At 38.8% G+C, this 20,918-nt stretch overlaps 1 protein-coding gene across 1 annotated transcript; it reads left to right on the forward strand.

Moving 5' to 3' along the window:
- The first annotated feature begins 19 nt into the window (after positions 1 to 19).
- On the forward strand, positions 20 to 20,631 carry parp2 (poly(ADP-ribose) polymerase 2). Its single transcript, XM_002934277.5, has 19 exons — positions 20 to 213; positions 2,083 to 2,299; positions 3,322 to 3,458; positions 4,747 to 4,953; positions 5,417 to 5,524; positions 5,613 to 5,683; positions 7,592 to 7,642; positions 13,044 to 13,140; positions 13,287 to 13,362; positions 13,923 to 14,025; positions 14,440 to 14,602; positions 14,721 to 14,859; positions 14,957 to 15,020; positions 16,365 to 16,499; positions 17,090 to 17,217; positions 17,365 to 17,464; positions 18,800 to 18,898; positions 19,557 to 19,681; positions 20,246 to 20,631. The coding sequence occupies exons 1-19, from the start codon at positions 165 to 167 to the stop codon at positions 20,403 to 20,405; spliced, it is 2,229 nt and encodes a 742-aa protein (XP_002934323.3). The 5' UTR covers positions 20 to 164; the 3' UTR covers positions 20,406 to 20,631.
- The last annotated feature ends 287 nt before the right edge of the window (positions 20,632 to 20,918 follow it).

Here is a 20,918-nt window from a genome sequence, read left to right on the forward strand (position 1 = left end):
TGAACCAATCCCTGCGCGAAAAATATGCGTCATTTTCCCTCCACTGACATAGCAACCAATAGGGGCGTGGGGCCGGCGAGGAAACTACTGAGTAGAAGAGGCCGTAACGAGAGGAATACTGCAGCGAAGTGGGTTTGGGCAATAACGCACCCCGCTTAGTGGAGATGTCAGGGCGCAGCGGAAAGGTCCAAGGGCGGGCGAGAAAGGCCCGGGGTGAGTAGTCTGTCCGTGTAAACAAGTCATGTGTGCGTCACTGAGTATGACACCTGTCAGTGCCTCTATATATTCAGCCTTTGCCTCCTCTACCCCCAACTGGCTTTGCACTACAACTCCCAGCAGCCACTCACAGCTTTATTGGGTTTGTACAAAGCAGGCTGTCTCTGTAATATAACCAACACATAAAGTATGTTGCTTGTGCCATTTAAAGGGGATCTGTCTCCTAGGGAATAATTCCAAATTCTTTTTATTGTGGTTTTTCAAGAAAAGTAATCTTTACTTACTCTATATACATTTTTTTAAATCTTGTGTTCTTCAATCTTTTGGAATCCAAAATTAGAGCCATTTTGTGGGCACTATTATTAAGGCAATATTTGCATTATCCCAAAATCTTGTGTTTATGCACCAGAATGGGGGACCCAACATCCATGCCCACTTGCCCAGGCAATAGAATTATAGACAGTGAGTAAAGCTGGCCATACACGTGGCAATCTGACGATGTTTCATGCGACCATCGGTCGCACGAAACATCGTCAGATCCGCCACACACCATTCAGGGCTGAATCGGCAGGTAAGGAGGTAGAAACAATAGGATTTCTACCTCCTTCTGCCGATTCAGCGCTGAAGGGAGATTTTGGTCAGGAGCCTTCTATGGCGCCCGATCAAAATTTTCAAACTGGTCCGATCGACGAGTCGGCTGATATCAGCAGCTTCCTGCGATATCGGTCGACTTGCCGACATACCATACACGCACCGAATATCGTACGAAATGAGGTTTCGTATGATATTATCGGTGCGTGTATGGCCACCTTAAGAGGGGGAATGTAAGGAGAACAGGGACAGAAAGTGTAGCATGAAAAATGAAAGTGATTACTATGCCCAAGTCAAAGAGGCAGGGCAGGCAGTATATGATTGACAGGTGAGATTTTTTAAATATTCTTATGACAGGATAGGGATATTTTAATTAAAAAAATGGGTTTCATGCTTAATTTGAAATGGTCTTTTTATTATACAGATTTTTATATCTTAGTGACATGTCCCCTTTAAATTGAATTGTAAAACCAAAGGAGTGAGGATTTCATCTTCATAGTATTTAAGATATGATAACCGTAATAGAATTTTCTATAGCTATTTAGTATAATAGTATCTCAACAAATGTATTTTATTGGCCCAAGAGAAAAGAATATACTGTTCGTTTCATGCCAAACAGTTCTTTCAAGATCTTGCAAGATGTGCTTTATGAGAGGGCAGAGGCTGGGTCAAGATATGTGTCCTTTGAACAGAGCAAAGCCATTGATAGTGCATGTATGTATATTGGAAAATTATGCACAATTACATTTTCTTTCATTAAACAGCGTTTTATTTTTAGGTTTACATCTCCTTTAAATTGTACTCAGCACTGTGACTATGAACAGCCTGCGGAGTCTTTGGAACTGCTAGTCGTAGTTATTAGCAGCCATTGTCTTCAAGTACATCTGTTATGTACTGTCTGTTTATTGTAAAGCAAAATGCATATTAATCAGTTACGTGTATCTTTTGTTAATTTGCCCGTCAATTTGCTTTGTTGATTGGTTTAGTGGAGGAAAGCTTGGCAATTCTTCACAGACAGCATTTCAAATAGATAAATATTGGGACAGCATTTCATTTTTTGTTTGCTTTTTTGTCTTTGTTTTTGGCTCTATCTCAACTATACACAGTGTATTAAAACTCCTCTCAGTACTAAATTCAAATACATACAAAATTAAGATACAGGTAACTGTGCCCTTGTTATAAATTCTTTTATCTTAATAAATGGAAGCTAAATTGCTAATTCTAAACTGTGGTTCCTAAAGTTGTAAATGACTTAGTTTTCCTTTTACTTTGTAGTTTCCCAGAAGAGAAAAGCAGAGTCTGATCCAGAGCCAGACTTTGTGGTGAAAATAGAACCGGATGAGGAGAATAATGTTGCTGCAGATGTTTGTGATGGAGAGGCAAGGACCAGTATGAAAACAGAGCTAGACTCCCGCTGGGAATGGGAAGGAGATGGTGGCATTTGGATTCCTTTTTCCCCTGAGCTCAGCACTCAGATTAATTTGGCATTCAGGTAAGAAGTGCAAACCAAACATTCTCAGGATATTGGTGGATATCTTTCTATTTCTCAATCACATTATGAGAGGGTGTATTCTGAAGCTGTATAACGCTTTCTATCAAGCCCAGATTTGTGGGTAGGCCACAAAGGCCCAGGCCTAGAGTGGCAAAGATCTGGGGGCAGCATGCTGTCTGCTGGCCGCATCTGAGCTAACAGTTGTCCAAATCTCCCGCCCCCACCCAGTCCCCAGTTCCAGCAATCAAAGGAACTGCATTAGCAGCAATTATTGCTCTAGTAAGCAGTGAGTCTGTTTCCTTGTGAGTTAGATAAAAGATGGATGAGAGCATGGCATGGAAGATACCATTAGGGCCATGGTAGATGGGGAGATTAGTCGCCCGCGACAAATCGCCCTTGTTGCGGGCGACTAATATCCCCAACATGCCATCCCACCACTTGAATGTAAATTGCCGGTGGGATGGCAGTCGTGAAAGTTGCCTTGAGAGGAAACAGGGTGCAGTTCTTTATTTTTGGTGAAAATTTACTGCTTCCTCAGCCAGCTTATATGAACATTACAACTGTCAACATCCTGTTTTGTTTGCTGTTGGGAGTTGCATGTTAACAACAGCTGGAGTTCTGGTGTTTGGACATCAATATGCTATAGATTTTGCCTCTAGCCATTTTATCTTTTAAGAAACAGTGCAATTTCTATATGCTGCTTATGCTTAAGGAAAAAATTGCCATCAGTGGGGACTGAATAAGCCACCTACACAAAAAAGAGGGTTGACCAAATGACAACTAGAGAGCAGCAAATTTGAGGTATAAAAGAGATGCTACAGATAAGACACTGTGTAGCAATTTAGTAAAAGGTAATTACTCATATAAATTATATAAGTATATAATTACTAATATAAAATTATGATTATGTTTTACTTATAGTAACCTTTTACATTTTTATTGCATATAACCCCTCTTAAGTTTTTTGTGTGTTGAATAATATCTTGAAGTGAAAATTCAAAGTTGTTTTGTTTCTTCTTTAGTTCAGGGAAACGATTTGTGACAGTCTCACCAGCTGCAGGGGTGTCGATAAAGGTAGATATGCAGAAAATGGTTCAGAAAAACACACAGACTGGGTACCAGAGATTTGTCCGACTGGCAGTTCAAGATTGTGACAAATGTAAGATGCCAAATAATTTTCCCTGCGATCGTGTCTTTGAATCATTCTTTAATTTAGAGTATAAACATTTGACTGCAGAGAAGAACCAACATGTAATCTTTCAAATGATTAAAGATTTAAAAGATTAATTTCATAAATATTTATTTCAAATGGCCTTACTTTTGTGCAAGCCATGTATGCTTATAATTTAATATATATATATATATATATATATATATATATATATAATATGCTGTTACTTAATAAACGTCAAAAGCCAGCTTTTACTAATTCCACTAAAATTTTGCAGTTTGGGACATTGTTTCGTTCTGTGGAAGATATAAACTTATGTCACAAAAATAAGCAGTATGGACATAATCAGTTAATTATAGCTCTGGCATAGAATAGCTAATGCCATGTAATATTTATAGAAAGTGAATGTAAATGCTACTTATAGGCATCCTTCTTGCCTCAGACATTATAGGATAAAAATGGATTTAAAGGGGATATATAGCATATTCTAAAAACACCCTCATCATATAGGCAGTGCTAAATACATGGTGGCTGATTGTATTTGGGCCTAAAAGCGTCCTTAACTAGGAAGGGCAGATGCCATTAAAGGAGAAGGAAAGGCTAAGTCACTTGGGGGTTCTAAAATGTTAGGCACTCCCAAGTGACTTTAATCGCTTACCTTGTACCCCGGGCTGGTGCCCCTGTTAGGAGAAAACAGCACCAGCCCAGGGTACCTCTAGCGATGCGCTTCCTCCTTCTGGCTTCATTTCGCTGCGACTAGACGATAGGCGCATGCGCAGTACAGTGAAAAGCCGACTTCTCTGTTAAAGTTCGATTTTCACTCTACAGCGCATGCGCGCGCTCATGAAGACAGAAGGAGGAAGCGCTGCAGCTACCCCGGGCTGGTGCTGTTCTCTCTGAACAGGGGCACCAGCCCGGGGGAAAAGGTAGGCGATTCAAGTCACTTGGGCGTGCCTAACATTTTGGCACCCCCAAGTGACTGATTTTCTTACAAGCTAGCCTGCTTGTACAGCTTTTACAGTGACACAAGTCCATAGGATAGTTTTTCCAGCTTTAATTTAGCAGATACTGTGGATCAAAGTGGACAACCGTGGGTCAGATGCAACACCCTAATGATTTTGTTCCCATCAAACCACTACAGAGCATAACAAAAAGTTATTGTTTGTACTGTACTCATAACTTTTGAATCAGCTAGAAAATATCAGCACCTTAATTACAAAGTAGTTTTTTTCCTTGTAAAGTTAGTGTGCTTTATTGCGATTCTGTTGTCTTTCAGATTTTGTGTGGCAGTGGTGGTCTGATGAGGGAGACTGGATTTCCTATGATGCTTGCACGTGTGTGGCTCTGGAGGCTGGATTTCAATCAGAAGCTAAGATGGTGTCTGTAAGCTTGGGGGGTCGCCCATACATCATCGATTTAGAAACAATGGTGCAAAAAAACAGTCAAACTGAACATGAAAGACAGATTCAACGCTGTTTATCTGGTAGGTTCAAAGATGTTAAGAAAAAACCAGTGAACAAGTCTTCATAAAAGTCTTCTAAAATGTTTTGAAATTGCTTTGAGAGCGTTATTGAGAGAAGATTATATTAAACTAGGTATGTATGAGTGAATTCTCTTTTTTCAAGTTGGTAGGTAACTTGTGCTGATTTGATAAAGGCTAATTATTGGATCATATTTAGGAGCTATGCAGATCCAGGCAGAGGACCACAAATGCAGCCCAGTACAGTCCGTGTACTGCTGTACTGATCAGTATCCAACAAATACTAAATATCAGTCTGATACACTACATACATGGGCTGATAAGTTGCTAACTCACTCAAGAGTTGGCCGAGTGGGCAGCCAATATTGGCACATGTATGGCCAGCCTAGTTTACTAGTACATGTGTATGCTGTGAAATAGGAAAACATAAAAGGGCTTATCTGGCCTGGTTTCTCTTTTGCTGCAGGTCCTAGTAGTGCTCCTCAGCAAAAGAGCACCATTAGTGCACCTGCAAAGAGATCCCGTGGAAGCAAGAGTGTTATAAATGTAGAAGATGAATCAGAGGAGAATAAAGGTAAATATAGCAATATTTCTTTTATTGTTGAATTTTTATCTCTTGTGTCAAAAACAAATTATTTTTACTGAAGTGCCTCTTTAAACAGAACAGGTTAGGACTCTGGTAATGAAAGGCAAAGCTCCAGTAGATCCAGAATGCTCCACGAAGCTGGGGAGGGTATGTACCTAACTTCTTAATGACTATTTATCAAAGTCTTGCTGCACATGTAATGGACAAAACTAAATAGGCTACCTAGATTTTATTGCTCAACAATACTGCAAAGTCCCATGACAGAAGAGACCAACACAGGCATATGTTGTGATTAAATCTAGTGCCATGCATTATTTCTGCTTTTCCCTATATCCTGTGCCCCACCTAAGTTATCATTTAAAAAGTGCCAACATATTCCACAGAGCTATACAATAAATGGGTGTATGCAATACACACAAATATTTTACAATACAGAAACAACCAATAAGCAAAAGTCAAAATAAGCTTATTATTGTTATTAATTTAACATATTTATAAAGCAGAATTATATTCTGCAGTGCTGAAATAATCACTGAATTGCATACAAAAATACAACTGATAATCAAAAGAGGTAAAGTGGGCCCTGCCCAAAAGAGCTTAGCTCTTCAGCATATGCCATGCCCTCCGATACCTACTTCCCTAAACTCTCTGATATCTGCTTAGTATCTATCTTGCAGGGTTAAACATCTTCCTCCAAGCCATCCAATGACTGTGCAACCAAGCCAGATCTAAGTTGCTCTTAGTAACGTTAAGATTTTTCTCTCCCTAACAACCAATTTCAGTGCAATCCGTCAAATCTGTCAAATTATTGTAAGGTTAGTGGACACTAAATGATCAGACAGGTTTGAAAGTTTTCATTGTTAATGAAATTTGCCCATTGTTCAGTTGTTTGCAGGACCAAACAGGTAGTTTTTCTAGCTTCAACTAGACAATATCGCTTAAATATGGCTTAAAACGATCATTCCAGGATAAAGCTGCCCATACACGGGCATATCCGCTTGCTTGGCGATGTCGCCAAGCGATCGGATCTTCACCTGATATCCCCACCTACGGGTGGGCGATAGGGCCAAATGATCGAATTCTAATGGCAGCAATGGGGCAGTCGGTTCGCGGACCGCATTAACGAGCCGATGTCCCCGATCCGACTGAATTTTCTAACCTGGCCGATCTGGCCAATTTCAGGCCCCTTGTTTCTGCCCCTACACGGGCCGATAAGCTGCCGAGTCGGTCCAAGGGACCGATATCGGCAGCTACTATCGGGCCGTGTATGGGGACCTTAAGCTCAGTCTTACGATAAATAAAAGATATTTTTAAAATCTTGACGTGTATGGCCATCTTAAATCAAAGGACTGGTATCTGTTGTCTGCACTGTTATGGTAAATTACCTCCTCACCTCTTCCCAGCATTGATCTGGATCTGTCCTGTGCCATGAACTAATACTGCAAAACTAGAGGTTTAAGCAAAATTTGTAAAAACGCTGTCAGTTCTGCACTTAACCAGAGCTACGTATCCATGGTAATTGTTGAACTGGAGCATGTGTAAATTTTGATGGTGATGCCTTTGAATGAACATAAACTTTGTCACAAAAATGAGGAAATGATTGTGTTGTACCACTGACAAATATGCAGTTTTACAGTGTTCCAGTATTCTCAGGAGAATTGCATCTTAGCTAGCATGGTTGTCAGTTATTACTCTCCATGACTTAAGCATTATAACTTGTTGTTATACTACTTGCTCTCTACTCTATCATGCATTTAAATATGTTAATTCTATTCTGCATGTTCAACTGTACATTGTTGCTAGTATAGGCTACAGCCAATGATATTTTATCAATAACTAAATGTAAAGAAACAGACAAGTTATGCATGTTGACTGAATGGTATTTTATTACTTGTTTAGTGAGTTAAAATATTAAATTTCATATTTTAGCACAAGGCTGTAGTTTACAAAAAATGAAGTTGTTACTAAATCTAGATAATTGCGTGCAGTTTGTAACGTGATAATGATTTAATATGGAAGCAGCTAAACAATGTATTAATATCTACTCTTTCTTAGGCTCATGTGTTCTGTGAGGGAGATGATGTGTATGATGTCATGTTAAACCAGGTGAGACAAAACCATACATGTTTACTTAATTAATCATTAATGCTTTACTTCACCATGTCTGTTCACATAACAATTGCAAGCATTATCTGATCAAAATTAACTGATATTGGATCAAATTCTGAAAACACTTTTGTCCAGTAATAGGAGTCCTATGCAGGAGTGCTGAGAGTTAAAATTGTACTGTGGGGATAGCTAAGGCACTGATCACTACAAAAGGGCACTACAGTTTAACTTACAATAACCAGAGAAACTTAAATTGGCCTCCAGTTAAAATGGTCTCTGCATTTTATACATTATTCTTTGGTATTTGGGCAAAGCAATTGCTTTTAAAACTAGAACTTTTTTCTAACATATTGTTTGACTGCATAGTTAGCATGTTTGCACCCTGTCCAAGTATGATGCACAGATGGGAGCAGGGGGGTCTCCAGGTGCTGACTTGCTCCAAGAATCTAAACTGGAAGATGGCTTAATGGATTCTGAGATGGTGGGTTGATTGAGAGACATACTGAGAATCATACTGTTTCTCCAGCTGTGCCATGTATGTTCTAGTGCCGATAAACTGGTCAAGTAGGTTGCGGTGGGCAGGTGTTGATCTGCATTGCTAATGTATGTCACTGGCCTAATATCTCATGCTTAAGTAAAAGGGATATTAAACACTCTGTGCATTGCACAGCACATAGAGACACCCTGCACAAGTCACACAAGAATGCAGCTCACCTCATACTACTTGTCTGCCTCTGGTACAGGTATGCTATCTGTGCCTCACCAGCAGTACATTTGTAGTTTATTTACCACCGGCATAGTAACAACGTAGGGACAGATTTATCAGATATCAGACTATGGAATCATAAAAGATTTTGATATTTTTACAATGTATCAATACTTTCTGAACAACTTCCTACTGTATGGGGTGTTTGAAATAAGCAACATTCTAAGGGCGAAGACACAAGTAGCAGCTACTTGTGGCTACAAAAATAGACAATGCTAATCACTTACTTGTCTCCATGTGTGTTTTAGCAGAGGCTGCTGCTGCTAAGTAGTTCCATGTGTCTTCACCCTAACACCCCTCTGAATCCATAATTCCCCCTTAAAATTGCAATAAGGTTAAGTGTCTAACAATTTTTTTTCCCACTTTGTTATATAAAATTTGTTTCACCAGTCAGATTAACACTCAGCAAAAGAGATTAGGGTGTGATATATCTTGTCCAGATATGTGACGGGCTGTAACAGGCCTTCTTGACCCATAAGCTGTAAATGGTATATTTATCAGGTGAGAGAACTTTAAGGTCAGGGATATGTTTTTCTGTTTTTTTTTGTTTTGTTTTGTTTTTTTATTCAGCAGTTAGCACAAGATGTTGGTGCCATTTTAAGACTTAATCAAATGGCAGGAACATTTGACGTGCATGTGTAGCCAAGCCACAAATGCGCAAGGTTACTAATTACGTTCACTTGGCACTGAATCCCCCACATGGAATTAAGTTATACTGTGAATTCAAGATAACTAGTTATAGTATACAAGCCCATGGCATGGCTGCATAAGTATATCCTAAGCCTATTCAGGAACTACAGTCAATATTTATTTGTATTAACCTATTCCAGATATGGATACCAGCGATGGAGAGTAGTTTGTTGTGATTATATGAGAATCGGGGATGACTGCTAATATGGCAGCTGGCTGAATGTAAAGAACAGTATGAATGCATCGTTGAAAAGACATAAGCCATACAGTTAACTTGTAGACAAGTTGAGAATATTATCCTCCAGTCTCTGACAGTTAAAGGGTTAAATAACTATCTTAAACCCATTTATATATATATTGGTTTAAAATGACAGGTTTTATGTACTTGTTTACCTCCAATTATGGGACCTTCCAACTTATCTTATGTTATTAGCAGATATAATGAAGAAATCTCCACCACAGTTCCGCACAAGCCCAAAAATACAGTATTCTGCTTATGCTTCTAATTTAAATACTGTCTCAGAAGCAGTTGTTAATAAGATGTTTGTCATTCAGACTGATAAACTGAGAGAAAAATCTGCACCGAATATTCTTACATATCTTCTTAAAGGGGTGGTTCACCTTTAAGTTAACTTTTTGTATGCTATAGAATGGACTAGTCTAAGCAAATTTTTAATTAGTTTTCATTATGATTTTTTTATTTTTATGTGCAATCTTCTTTTGACTCTTTCCAACTTTCAAATGGGGACCTCAGCAGCCAAAAAACGATTGCTCTTCGAGGCTACAGTTTTATTATTGTAATTATCTATTACTTATTTTTCTATTCAGACCCTCTCCTATAAATGTATTTTTTATGTGTGTGTTCCCCAGTGGAACCTGTGCAATGCTTTTATAAGAATTTTAGTAAAACAGTAACATTTGGTCACATTCTTGTCTACTCTTAGGATCTGCAGCCACCCTAACTAGAGAGCTACATTTTGTAGAAGAGCAACCCATTATTGTTCTGAGTCACCCGGTGACACCATACATGTCTGGGGCCCTGGCTTCTGTTTATTGTAACTATGGGGCAATCAAGCAATGATAACAATTTACAGGCAAATAAGTCCAAAGTTTTGCAGTCTGAATTTCAATAAAGCTGCCTGTCGGAAAACCTTGAAAACATTTTAAGCCTTTCCCCTTAAAGTTTAGCATATGTTCCTCTTGTAGCATGTACCGAGAGGCTTCTTAAAATATAAGGTATTCACGTGCCTCATGCTATGCACATAGTACTGCCTCAGAACCAAAAATGAGAGCACTGTGTCCCAGGGCCCCCTAGCAAAAACATCTTTGGAGGGGCCTTGTGCATTCCTTGTGCTATTCCTACTCGGACTTCTGCCTCCCCTCCCCCGCCGGATTCTCCCGCCCACTACCTGTCCACAAGTAGGAAAGTGGCTGGGGAAGAGGAAGCAGAGTCTGCAGCTTCCAGACCAGCTGGATGCATATTTAGCCACAAGAACATTAAGGAGTAATTGCATGTTTGCCTATATATCCTTAAAGGAAAACTATATCCCCAAACAATGTAGGTCTCTATAAAAAATATATTACATAAACAAGCTCATATAAAACCCTGCGTCATCTAAATAAACCATTGTCATAAAAATATACTTTTTTAATTGTATGTGCTATTGGGTACACCTAAATAGAAAATTGGGATCATAGGATTCACAGTGCAGACAAACAAGCAAAGGCACACATACATGTTAGGCCACATCAGCCAATTAATGGACAGAGTTCTGCTTTTGCTTTCGCACTTCTTCCTGTTACAGTTAGACCTGGATTATTTCTGGTCATGTGATCTCTAATATAAACTAGCTATTGGTTAGGTATTCATTCTGAGGGTATAGTTTTCCTTTGAGTAGTAAGGTTAATGCCTTACTATTGTTTAGCATGAGGCACGTAAAAACCTTCTATTTTAAGGAATTTTAGTTGCATGCCTTGGGCTCCTTTTTATTATTTTTACCCCAGTTTATTGTGACTACCTGTGCATCTATTTGTTTTTTTTTGGGGGGTGGGGGGAGTAACACTCCCTTTACCAGGATCTTCATATGGACATTTTGAGGAATTGTGCTTTTTGCCACATCCAAAAACACCTGGAAAAAACTTTGGAATTGTATCACATTTAAAATGCATGAAGTAATATAGAATGGGCAGAGGTGTTAATTTGGTTGTATAATCACCAACAGGGAGAAATAACCAGGCACCTTTGGGAGCACAGTGTTGGTGAAGAAAATCAGCATCAAGAGCATTTCCAGCAGCCCCAGCAACAGTTCCAAACCTGGCACTCCATGTCTGCCTTAAGCAGTCAGCATGATTCCCAAATGCATTGTACAGGATTGAATCCACCTGATTTACTTGAAACTGGCAGCATTTACATAGATGATTGTCCTGATTACACAGACAGAGTGGCACTTACTTCTGGCAGAGAGGTAGAAAATGTAGAGCTCCACATGCCATATGCACACAGAAAGTCTACTGTATGGGATTTCTTTCACCTGAAAAACCCAAGTATTGGCATAAGGAATGCGACAAGTGCCTTTTGCAATCTCTGCACCAGAGAGGTAAAACGTGGCTCCACACCTGGAAGGCTGGGTACAACGGCAATGAGAAACCATTTAGCAAAGCACCACCAAAAGGAGTGGGCAGCCTCTGGCACTGGGAATGCAGCAACTCCACCCTCTTCAAGGAATAACTCTATCCGCCACTATGCAGTGACCTCAACCTCTCAAGCTCCACCCCCAGAGCAGGACCAACCCCTTTTACATTCAGTGTTTGATATCTGCTACTGCTTTTTTGCAACTGTATGCACACTGTGTGGGGCAGTAGTTTCTCGTGGAGAGACTGTCAGTGCCAACAGGGAGTATCTGATGTTGCAGCACATGCAATCTGCTCATTGCAGCATCCTACGGGTGTCTCTGAGTGAGATGAAGGGACATGCAGATGATGAAAACAGCAACTCTTCCTAAATTTTCAGGCTGCCGTCATGCAGCATATATAAAACCAGTCCAATTAAATAGGCATTGGGTAAGGTTTTATTGTGGTGGTGTGGGACTTATTCCAGACTCGAATATATCACAGTTTAAGCAAATGTAACTTTTTTTGACTGAACACTTTACTGAGCACAGACTTGGTATACTGTCCTTTAACAGTAGAACACAAACTGTATATATTTTATGCCAGTAGAAATATATATATAAATATATCGAGTTTTTACTATATGTTTCCTTTAGTATAATAGTTTAATATATTCAGGGTTTAGCCACATTTTAGAACTTTGTAGCGAGTGGACTTTAATATATAACTTTTCTTCTTTAACAGCCTGTTGTTAACACTTATCTCTTATCAGTGTTTTATATTTTATAATAAAACTATGATCAGTGTTATGTAGAGGAAGCTCGGTGCCATAGTGGTTAGCGTTGCAGCGCTAGCGTCCTGGGCTAGGCCCATGTATATTCTTCTTGTATCTGTGTGGGTTTCCTCCAACACTAAAAACCTACTGATAGGTTAATCAGCTCCTGATCAAACTGACCCTAGTGTTATGTGTTTGCATATAAGTGGCTTAGAATGTAAGCTCCACTGGAGCAGGGATTCATTTAGACAATAAACTGTAAGCCACTATCTAAGTAAAGAAGTAAAGCTATAAATATTTAAAATATAATAAAAATAACTTGTTTTATTGTTATATTTGTGGAACTTTTTTTTAAAGGAATTGGCTGTTCTAATGTTTATTAATAAGTACATGTTTAAGTATTTTAAGTGCTGAATTGGATCACATGCCCTGGTCTGAAAAGCCATCACGTTGATCATTTTTCTATTCAGCCCCCATGTACTATTGTTGTCCTTGAAAAAAACAGAGATTCTAAAACTAGACAGAAAAACATGAGGCTTTCTGCATGTCTTTTACAGACCAACCTTCAGTTCAATAACAATAAGTACTACCTAATCCAGCTGCTGGAAGATGATGGTGTGAGAAATTTCTCTGTTTGGATGCGTTGGGGAAGAGGTAAGGGAGCCACCTTCTCCTTTATTTTGACTTATAACAACTGCAGATGGTTCTCTTCAGAGGTTTCTGCTCTATTTTAATGTATTGAGAGCTTAGAGCATTAGGCTTCAGTGTACAAAATCTGGTTTATCACATGTCTCTTACAGTTGGCAAAGTTGGGCAGAACTCTCTGGTATGTTGTGGAGGAGACCTACAAAAAGCAAAAGATATTTTTCAAAAAAAGTAAGTATTAAATTTAGATGTTATATATATATATATATATATATATATATATATATATATAATGTTGTTTTTTGTAATGTTAAGTATAGGGAGAATATATATACAGGGACAGTAATAGTTTCTATGTTAGGCAAATGCTTCAGACTATTTTCTTGTGCTGTGTCATTTTATTGGCATTTGAAACATACCATGTGTTTTAGAACCAGGGATATTGGCCATGGTAGGTTATAGGTTAGCTTGTCCTAAACATGTATTAAACTGGCAGCACTAATAACTTTATAATATATCATAACCTGTAAAAATGTTTTCTTTGGAATCAGGATATATTCATTTATGTGTACAGGGAGGATATAAAAACTCCTTGGTATTGAACCTGGGTTCCCAATACAGCAAGTCGGCAATGCTAACCATTGTCTCATTCTTGGATAATACATAATTATGATTTGGGCTGGAAGTACAGGCAAAGTAATTGGTGGTGGAAATGTTTATTTCTGTATACATTTATGTTGCTCATTTCCATACTGTGATATAAAAGACCTTTCCTTTTGCCCACTTAATAGGTTTCTTGATAAAACGAAGAACTTATGGACTGAGCGAGCACAGTTTGAAAAATGCCCTGGTAAATATGATATGCTGCAGATGGACTATAATGCAACTGAGCAGGTATGTCTGTTTATTCAACATGAGCTTGTCTCATGATGAATGCAAGGAATTTTATTTTTCATAAATTATATATGTTCTATCTACACTGCTATGAGTACACAGACAAATATCTTGCATATTTGCAGGCATGTTATATTTAATTAAAACGGTGAAGGTACATCTAAATGCAATGCAGGGCAATGTAAGCAACATTATCTAATACAAGCTTTCTTCAAAATCTCTTTAGTTATGCTACTGCCCGAACCTCCTTGTGGTTAGAAAACATGGTTAATTGTGCCAGCCTTTTTCACTTTGCATTACTTTAGTAAATTAGCCCTTATATCTTTAACCACTTAGATCTGGTACCAAGGTGAATTTTTCTTTTCTGTGCATTAAAACCCCCAATACACTGTTGTTTACATGTTTACACAACAGGAAGAAGAGAGAGCAGTGAAGGAAGAGAGCCTGGCTGACCTTCCCAAACCAGAATGCCAATTAGACCTCAGTATCCAAGAGTTGATTCAGCTGATTTGCAATTTAAAAGCCATGGAGGAGACTGTACTTGAGATGAAATTTGATACAAAGAAAGCTCCCCTAGGTTGTAAATTTTATTTAATTTCCAACCTTACTAGCAACTGGCTAACAAGTATCACAAGGCAATGTTTTGATTACCACAAACAAGTTGAATAAATAGTACCATCTTCTCTATCACACAGGGAAACTGACAGTCGATCAGATACGTGCTGGCTACTGCTCCCTTCAACGTATTGAAAACTGTATTAAGAAGCAAAAGTTTGGCCGGGATCTTCTTGAGGCATGCAATGAGTTTTACACACGCATTCCCCATGACTTTGGGTCAGTATCTGGTTCTGTGGGGGACTGGTAGTAGGCTTGATGTAGTTTGTGCACAATACCCGGCAAAGAAATAAAGTCAACTAATTTTTCTCTACAGGCTACGAACACCTCCTCTTATTAGGACATTAGAAGACCTGACAGTAAAAGTTCGGCTATTGGAAGTAAGGCAGCTAATAGATAGCCATAAAGTACACACACTTTATTGTAGCCTGGTTACTTTAATTGAAGTCTATAAATATCTTTATTATTACTTAGACCCTGACCCAAAATTACATCCCTTATCTTATTGCTCAGTTACAGAGCACTGTGAGCACAGTTACTGCACTCTGTACTTTGCACCACCTCAAGGGCTGTCTGGTGCAAGTTATCCCTATATATAACACCTCTGTAGGGCAGAAATGATATGCATTAAATATATCCTTATAAATTGTGCTTAGTGGTGTCATTAGTTATTATGAGTGCTTTGTCATATCTCTTCTGTTCCAAAACCTCTGTACCATCTGCTGTAAAGTTCAAGAATTAGTTACCTCAAGGTTCTATGCCCTCTTTTAAAATCTAACTTCAGTTAATAGGGCTTGTGCTTTTAACTTATTCTTTTTATAAGGAAATATGTATGGTTTTTGTTATTTTTTGCACTGAGCAGGGCAAATTCTGATACTGAAAGTAAAGTTGCATTCTACTTTCAGTTCACATAAGCACAGCCAATACAAATCAGCAACCCACAGCAGGCCCACTTTATAATGAGTTGCTCCTTCTCGGACCTTAACAAAAGCTGCAACTTAGGGAAGGAAGGGGTTTGTTTATACAGAAGGCTTTACAGTGGACTGGTGATTTGTTTTGATTAAAATTGTAAGAACAAGGAAATAGAATGTGACTTTAATTTTAGTTTTGCCTAACAAAAGGAATTCTGGGAATAAATTCCAAACTCTTAAAAAAATCCCATTTACATGAGTTTATCCTATAGGCTACAGCTCACCCACTGGGTTTGAAGCTGAAGCCAGGATAATAGCTGATCAGATTTCCAACTACAGACCGGTTTCGCCTTTTTTGAGGCTCATAAGTGTAGTGCAGGGTTTTCTGATCAGCTTAGGTAGAGTCACCATGTGGTTCTACAAACAAATAAATAAGGTTGAGGAGACTGCCTCATACAGACAAAAGCAAACTCTACCTAAGCTGATCAGAAAACCCTGCACTACACTGATGAGCCTCAAGAAAGGCGAAACCGGTCTGTAGTTGGGAATCTGATCAGCTATTATCCTGGCTTCAGTTTTTTTTAAGAGTTTGGAATTCATTCCCAGAATTCCTTTTGTTTGCTTTTGTCTGTATGAGGCAGTCTCCTCAACCTTATTTATTAGTTTTGCCTAACAAAAGACATACATGTTTTTGAGGCAAAAAGTATGTTCTAAACAAGCCCTCTATTCAACTATTAGCATATTTAATATTTATGGGTTATTTATGTAGGTATATATGTGTTTATTGATACATCTAAATGATTGTCTCTACAGGCGCTGGGTGATATTCAGATTGCAGTGAAGTTAGCAAGCATGGATCTCAACTCTCTGGAGCACCCTATCGACCGACAGTATCGGCAGTTAAATTGTTCTATTCAGCCCCTAGACAAAACATCCAGTACTTTCCAGGTACTGCTCTTCATAAACAGGTTGAAATCTAGTTAAACAAAACAGCAAGTTTGTTTTTTAAAGGGGCACATGAGGGATACAAGCATAGCTCCATGGTTCTGCCCTTTCTGTTTTTGACTTTTTCCCCAGCATACCTCCAATTTTTCAGTCAGTTAGGGCAGTGAGAACGCATGTGGTATGGTGGATTGGGCATAATGAAAATGGTCAGAAAGCATATTGGCGTGCTTGTAGCGCAGAGACACACTAATAACAGTTTACTGCAAACTTTTCTAAACCTTGTGAAAATGATAAAGTCATGCTGCAGTTACATTAAAGCACCATTAGCTGGCTTTGTTTTTTCTAAACATTAAAACTGAGCAAGCCTATCTGTAGAGTTAAGGGAGACAGTCCACAGATATGTTTTCATGCCATCTCACCAAAAAAAATCTGTGGGTGTGCAATCAACTTTTGTGGCTGTTTAGGTTTGTGCAGATGATGTTAGTAATACAATGCAACATTAGTATTAATTAGCATAAAGGAAGCAAAATAGCAACAATATAACTTTGTTTATGCCTCTCTGGTCAGTAACCACTACTGTTTCCTCCTATCAGCTTATTGATGGTTATCTGCAGAGCACCCATGCTCCAACGCACAATGATTACACTATGACACTGCTGCAGGTCTTTGAGTTACAGCGAATGGGAGAAGAATGCAGCTTTAGAGCAGACCTACCTAACAGGTCTGTTTCGCACATAACTTGTTTCCATTCTAACACTCAAAGATCCATCTACACAAGTGTTGGAAAAATGTAACTAATGCTTAGCACTCAGTGAAAAGTTCCTAGTCATGTTTCTTGTCTGCTTATATAACTCCTATCATTGTACAGGATGCTGCTGTGGCATGGCTCTCGGCTAACTAACTGGGTCGGAATCCTTAGCCAGGGACTAAGAGTGGCCCCTCCAGAGGCTCCAGTAACTGGGTACATGGTAAGTAACAGCTACAGTTCAGTTAAGCAGCAAGGAAAGTAAATAGGATAGGATTTTTGTTCTTCTGTTCCTTCATTTGGAGAGATGGGCAAAAATGTTGATGAAGATGCTTATGTTAAAGAGTGGGCTTTAAATGTAAACCCGCCACAAAAAAATTAATTGGTGAACAGCCTCTTTAAAATCTTTAAATACCTGTCACTCCAGTTGTTCAAAGGTTGCAGCATCCCCTTAATTACTTGGGATTCCTTCTCCTCCTCTAACCTACTCGACCCTCTCCCTTAGGAATTGATTTTGGCTGTTGGCTACTGAACATGTACATTTCTTAACTCGGGTTACCAAACACACTCTCCAGTCTAGCAGCCAATGGAGAGATGGCACTGCTGGTTCCCATAGTCTCTAGCCATGGAAGAAGGAGTCAAATACTCTAAACAAGCTGGTCTGACAGTAGGACTCCTCAGAATAATACCAATAATCTAGCAACAGAATGGCTTTTTGTTGGATTTCTGGACACTTTTACTATATTTACAATATTTTTACAATATTTGCAATATTCAATATGTAGTTAGAAGTTACTATGAAAATATGTTTTAGCATCAGCGCACTGGGCAATTCACTAAAGGTCGTTAACACTTAACGCGTAGTTTTATGCGTTAAAAAGTGTTTGTTAATTAAGTACCGCTTCATCAAAGTAATTTCGCATACATTACTACTCAAATTGCATGCGCAAAAACCCCAGTTATCGCATAGCGTTATTTCCATCGCATTGCGGTAATTATCTAATAGAAATAATACTAACGCTTAATTCACAGACATATTTTAAGCATTAAAAGCATAAAATGAGGTGATAATTACTGTGAAACTTAACGCCTCCCAGTAGTAGGCGTTACTAAACAAAATTGCAGCTGGTGATTGTCTGTGGTGACAAGATGGGCGTTGCAGTCGGATTTTTTCAAGTATGTGATTGCCCTAGAGTGATGCATCCTCCAGTTTTCAGGGAAATAATAATTTTTATGTAGTTTTCAGAAAGTAGCGGTTACGTGCGTAATAGCGAGCACTAATATCGCATGCTACGAAATAACAAATATATTGCATGGTTTAAAATATTGCTTAAAATTATGTCATTGTAACATAAATAACGACAATAAAATTGCTTCTTAATTCAGTGTCCTTTTAGTGAATCGATCGTTAATTCTCCAAATATAAGAAGTGATAATATTTTTAACACATGCTAAAAATAACACCCGTTTTTTCGGCCTTTAGTTAATCGGCCCCACGGTCTCTTATTTACAGATGGATGGTAACTGTTAACCTCTTATACCCTTCTGCCTTTTACAGTTTGGAAAAGGGATATATTTTGCTGATGTCTCATCAAAAAGTGCAAATTACTGCTTCTCATCCCGGGACAAAAATGTTGGAGTTCTCCTACTGTCTGAGGTAATGTAATCCTTCCAGTGTATAAACGTCTTGTGCCTTATTTACCAAGTACAGAGCAGGGTGTAAAGTGCAAAAGATGAGTGCCAGTTCAAATCACCTTTTTTTTTTTTTAATATTTCCATGGGTGCAAACGGGCCACAAAGGCCTACACCCCCTCCCATGAATACAACACTGCAGGCATTCACCAGTAATGTATTTATGAGGGGTGAGCTGGGAGACTGGGGAAAATTGATATTCTGAGACAGTGTGTAGTTGGTTTTACTTATTTTTTTTGTGGAGTTTTTTGTTTTATAATTAAGCTTTTTGTTTAGCAGCTTTCCAGTTTAGGATTGCAGCAAATATTTGGTGGGTAGGGTCCAATGTGTCCTCACAACCAGGCAGTGGTTTAAATTTTTGAATAAGAGACTAGAGTATAAATAGGGAAAGGCCTGAATAAATGATAAGTAATTAAAACCCCATTTTAAAACTGAAAAGAACCAGAGGATTTAATACAAGTGAACTTAAAGGTGAAGTAACCCCTTTAAAGCAAAGAGTAAATGCATCTTTGGGGACAGTTCATAGACATAGTAAATATCTTGCTTCTGTCTAAAGCCCTACATGTTCCTTGTAAGTGTTTTCTTCCAGAGCTCACTCTCAGTCTGTGTGTTCATTCTCATAGGTGGCTCTCGGGGAAAGTAATGAGCTTCTTGCTGCAGATTATGATGCCCAAAAGAAGCTGAAGTCAAAGCACAGCACAAAAGGATTGGGAAGGAGCATCCCAGACCCCAAGAACAGCATCACCCAGTGAGTAAGATACAGGCAGTGGCACAGGGGCTAAATACCCCTCCATATAAAAGTTCAGCAGTGTGGATTTTAGACTTCTACTTTGTTATTTTAAGAGTCAGAACAAGGAGGACAATAAGGAATAAACAAGAAAAGTAGCCCTGGCAAAGCTGCAGGTTTAAAGAGATAATGACAAGAGTAAATTACATCCATGTCATGCCCAGGAACTGATTTGCTGGGGATGGCAATTGTTTTCTTTCAGAACAAAAGCCCTAGAACTTCCCGGCCTGATTCACTTCAGTTAAAAGTCTGGTTACTGCTCATGTTACTGTATACAAGCCAGCAGAAACACCTCCTTTAGTTTTAAACTAGTCTTAAATGAGTCAGGGCTATGGCTACACGCACATAGGCAGGTGCTTGGGAAGATGGCATGGGTACCAACATCCCTAGAAGCAGATGAAAGTGAGTGCATTAATTTTGTCAATCCTTGGGGGGGGTTGGCTACCATGCTGAGACAGACTGCCTAATGTACCTTAGAAATGCTAGCTTTAGTTTAATTCTTGTTCCAACACACTCTCATTGCAGTGACGGAGCTGTGGTTCCATTGGGTCCACTAATAGACACAGGCATGACGAATGACAGCGACTACACGCTAAATTACAACGAGTACATTGTTTATGACCCTCATCAGGTTCGCATGAAGTACCTGCTACAGGTCCACTTTAACTATAGTTCCTTATGGTAACATCTGTGCAGAAGGAGCCTAAGGAGATCTGATGCATCTCAGTGTCATGGGAGTAGAATGCATTAATGTGTTGTTACTGGCAGCAGAAGCGCTCAGAATGACATACATTTCTTTTATATAAACCCTAATTATATAATTACATACTTCTAAATATGTTGTTGCTTTTTCTATATTGGCTTATATAATAGAGGACATTAGTTCTACATTAAAGAAATTATTAACCTTATGTGATGGTGGTTGTGTGTTTATCCTTCTGTCTACCGGTAACCACATAAAATCCTTGTGAGGCTGGCCTCATACACCATGACCAGGTGATTCAGTTGATCAAGTATTAAGGAAGTGACTTGCCATTGGGTAATGTGTGTTGCCAACTAGCTTGTTGGCTAACAGATCTGCTGAATCAGACAAACCAAAATTGACCAACTGCCAAAACTATATGTTACCAGGTCTCAGGGAATGTTTTGGATGTGTCACTAATGAAGGAGGCCTGTACTACCAACAAAAATCAGGTAA

Source organism: Xenopus tropicalis, chromosome 1 (assembly GCF_000004195.4).
Source record: "Xenopus tropicalis strain Nigerian chromosome 1, UCB_Xtro_10.0, whole genome shotgun sequence".
Taxonomy (NCBI): domain Eukaryota; kingdom Metazoa; phylum Chordata; class Amphibia; order Anura; family Pipidae; genus Xenopus; species Xenopus tropicalis.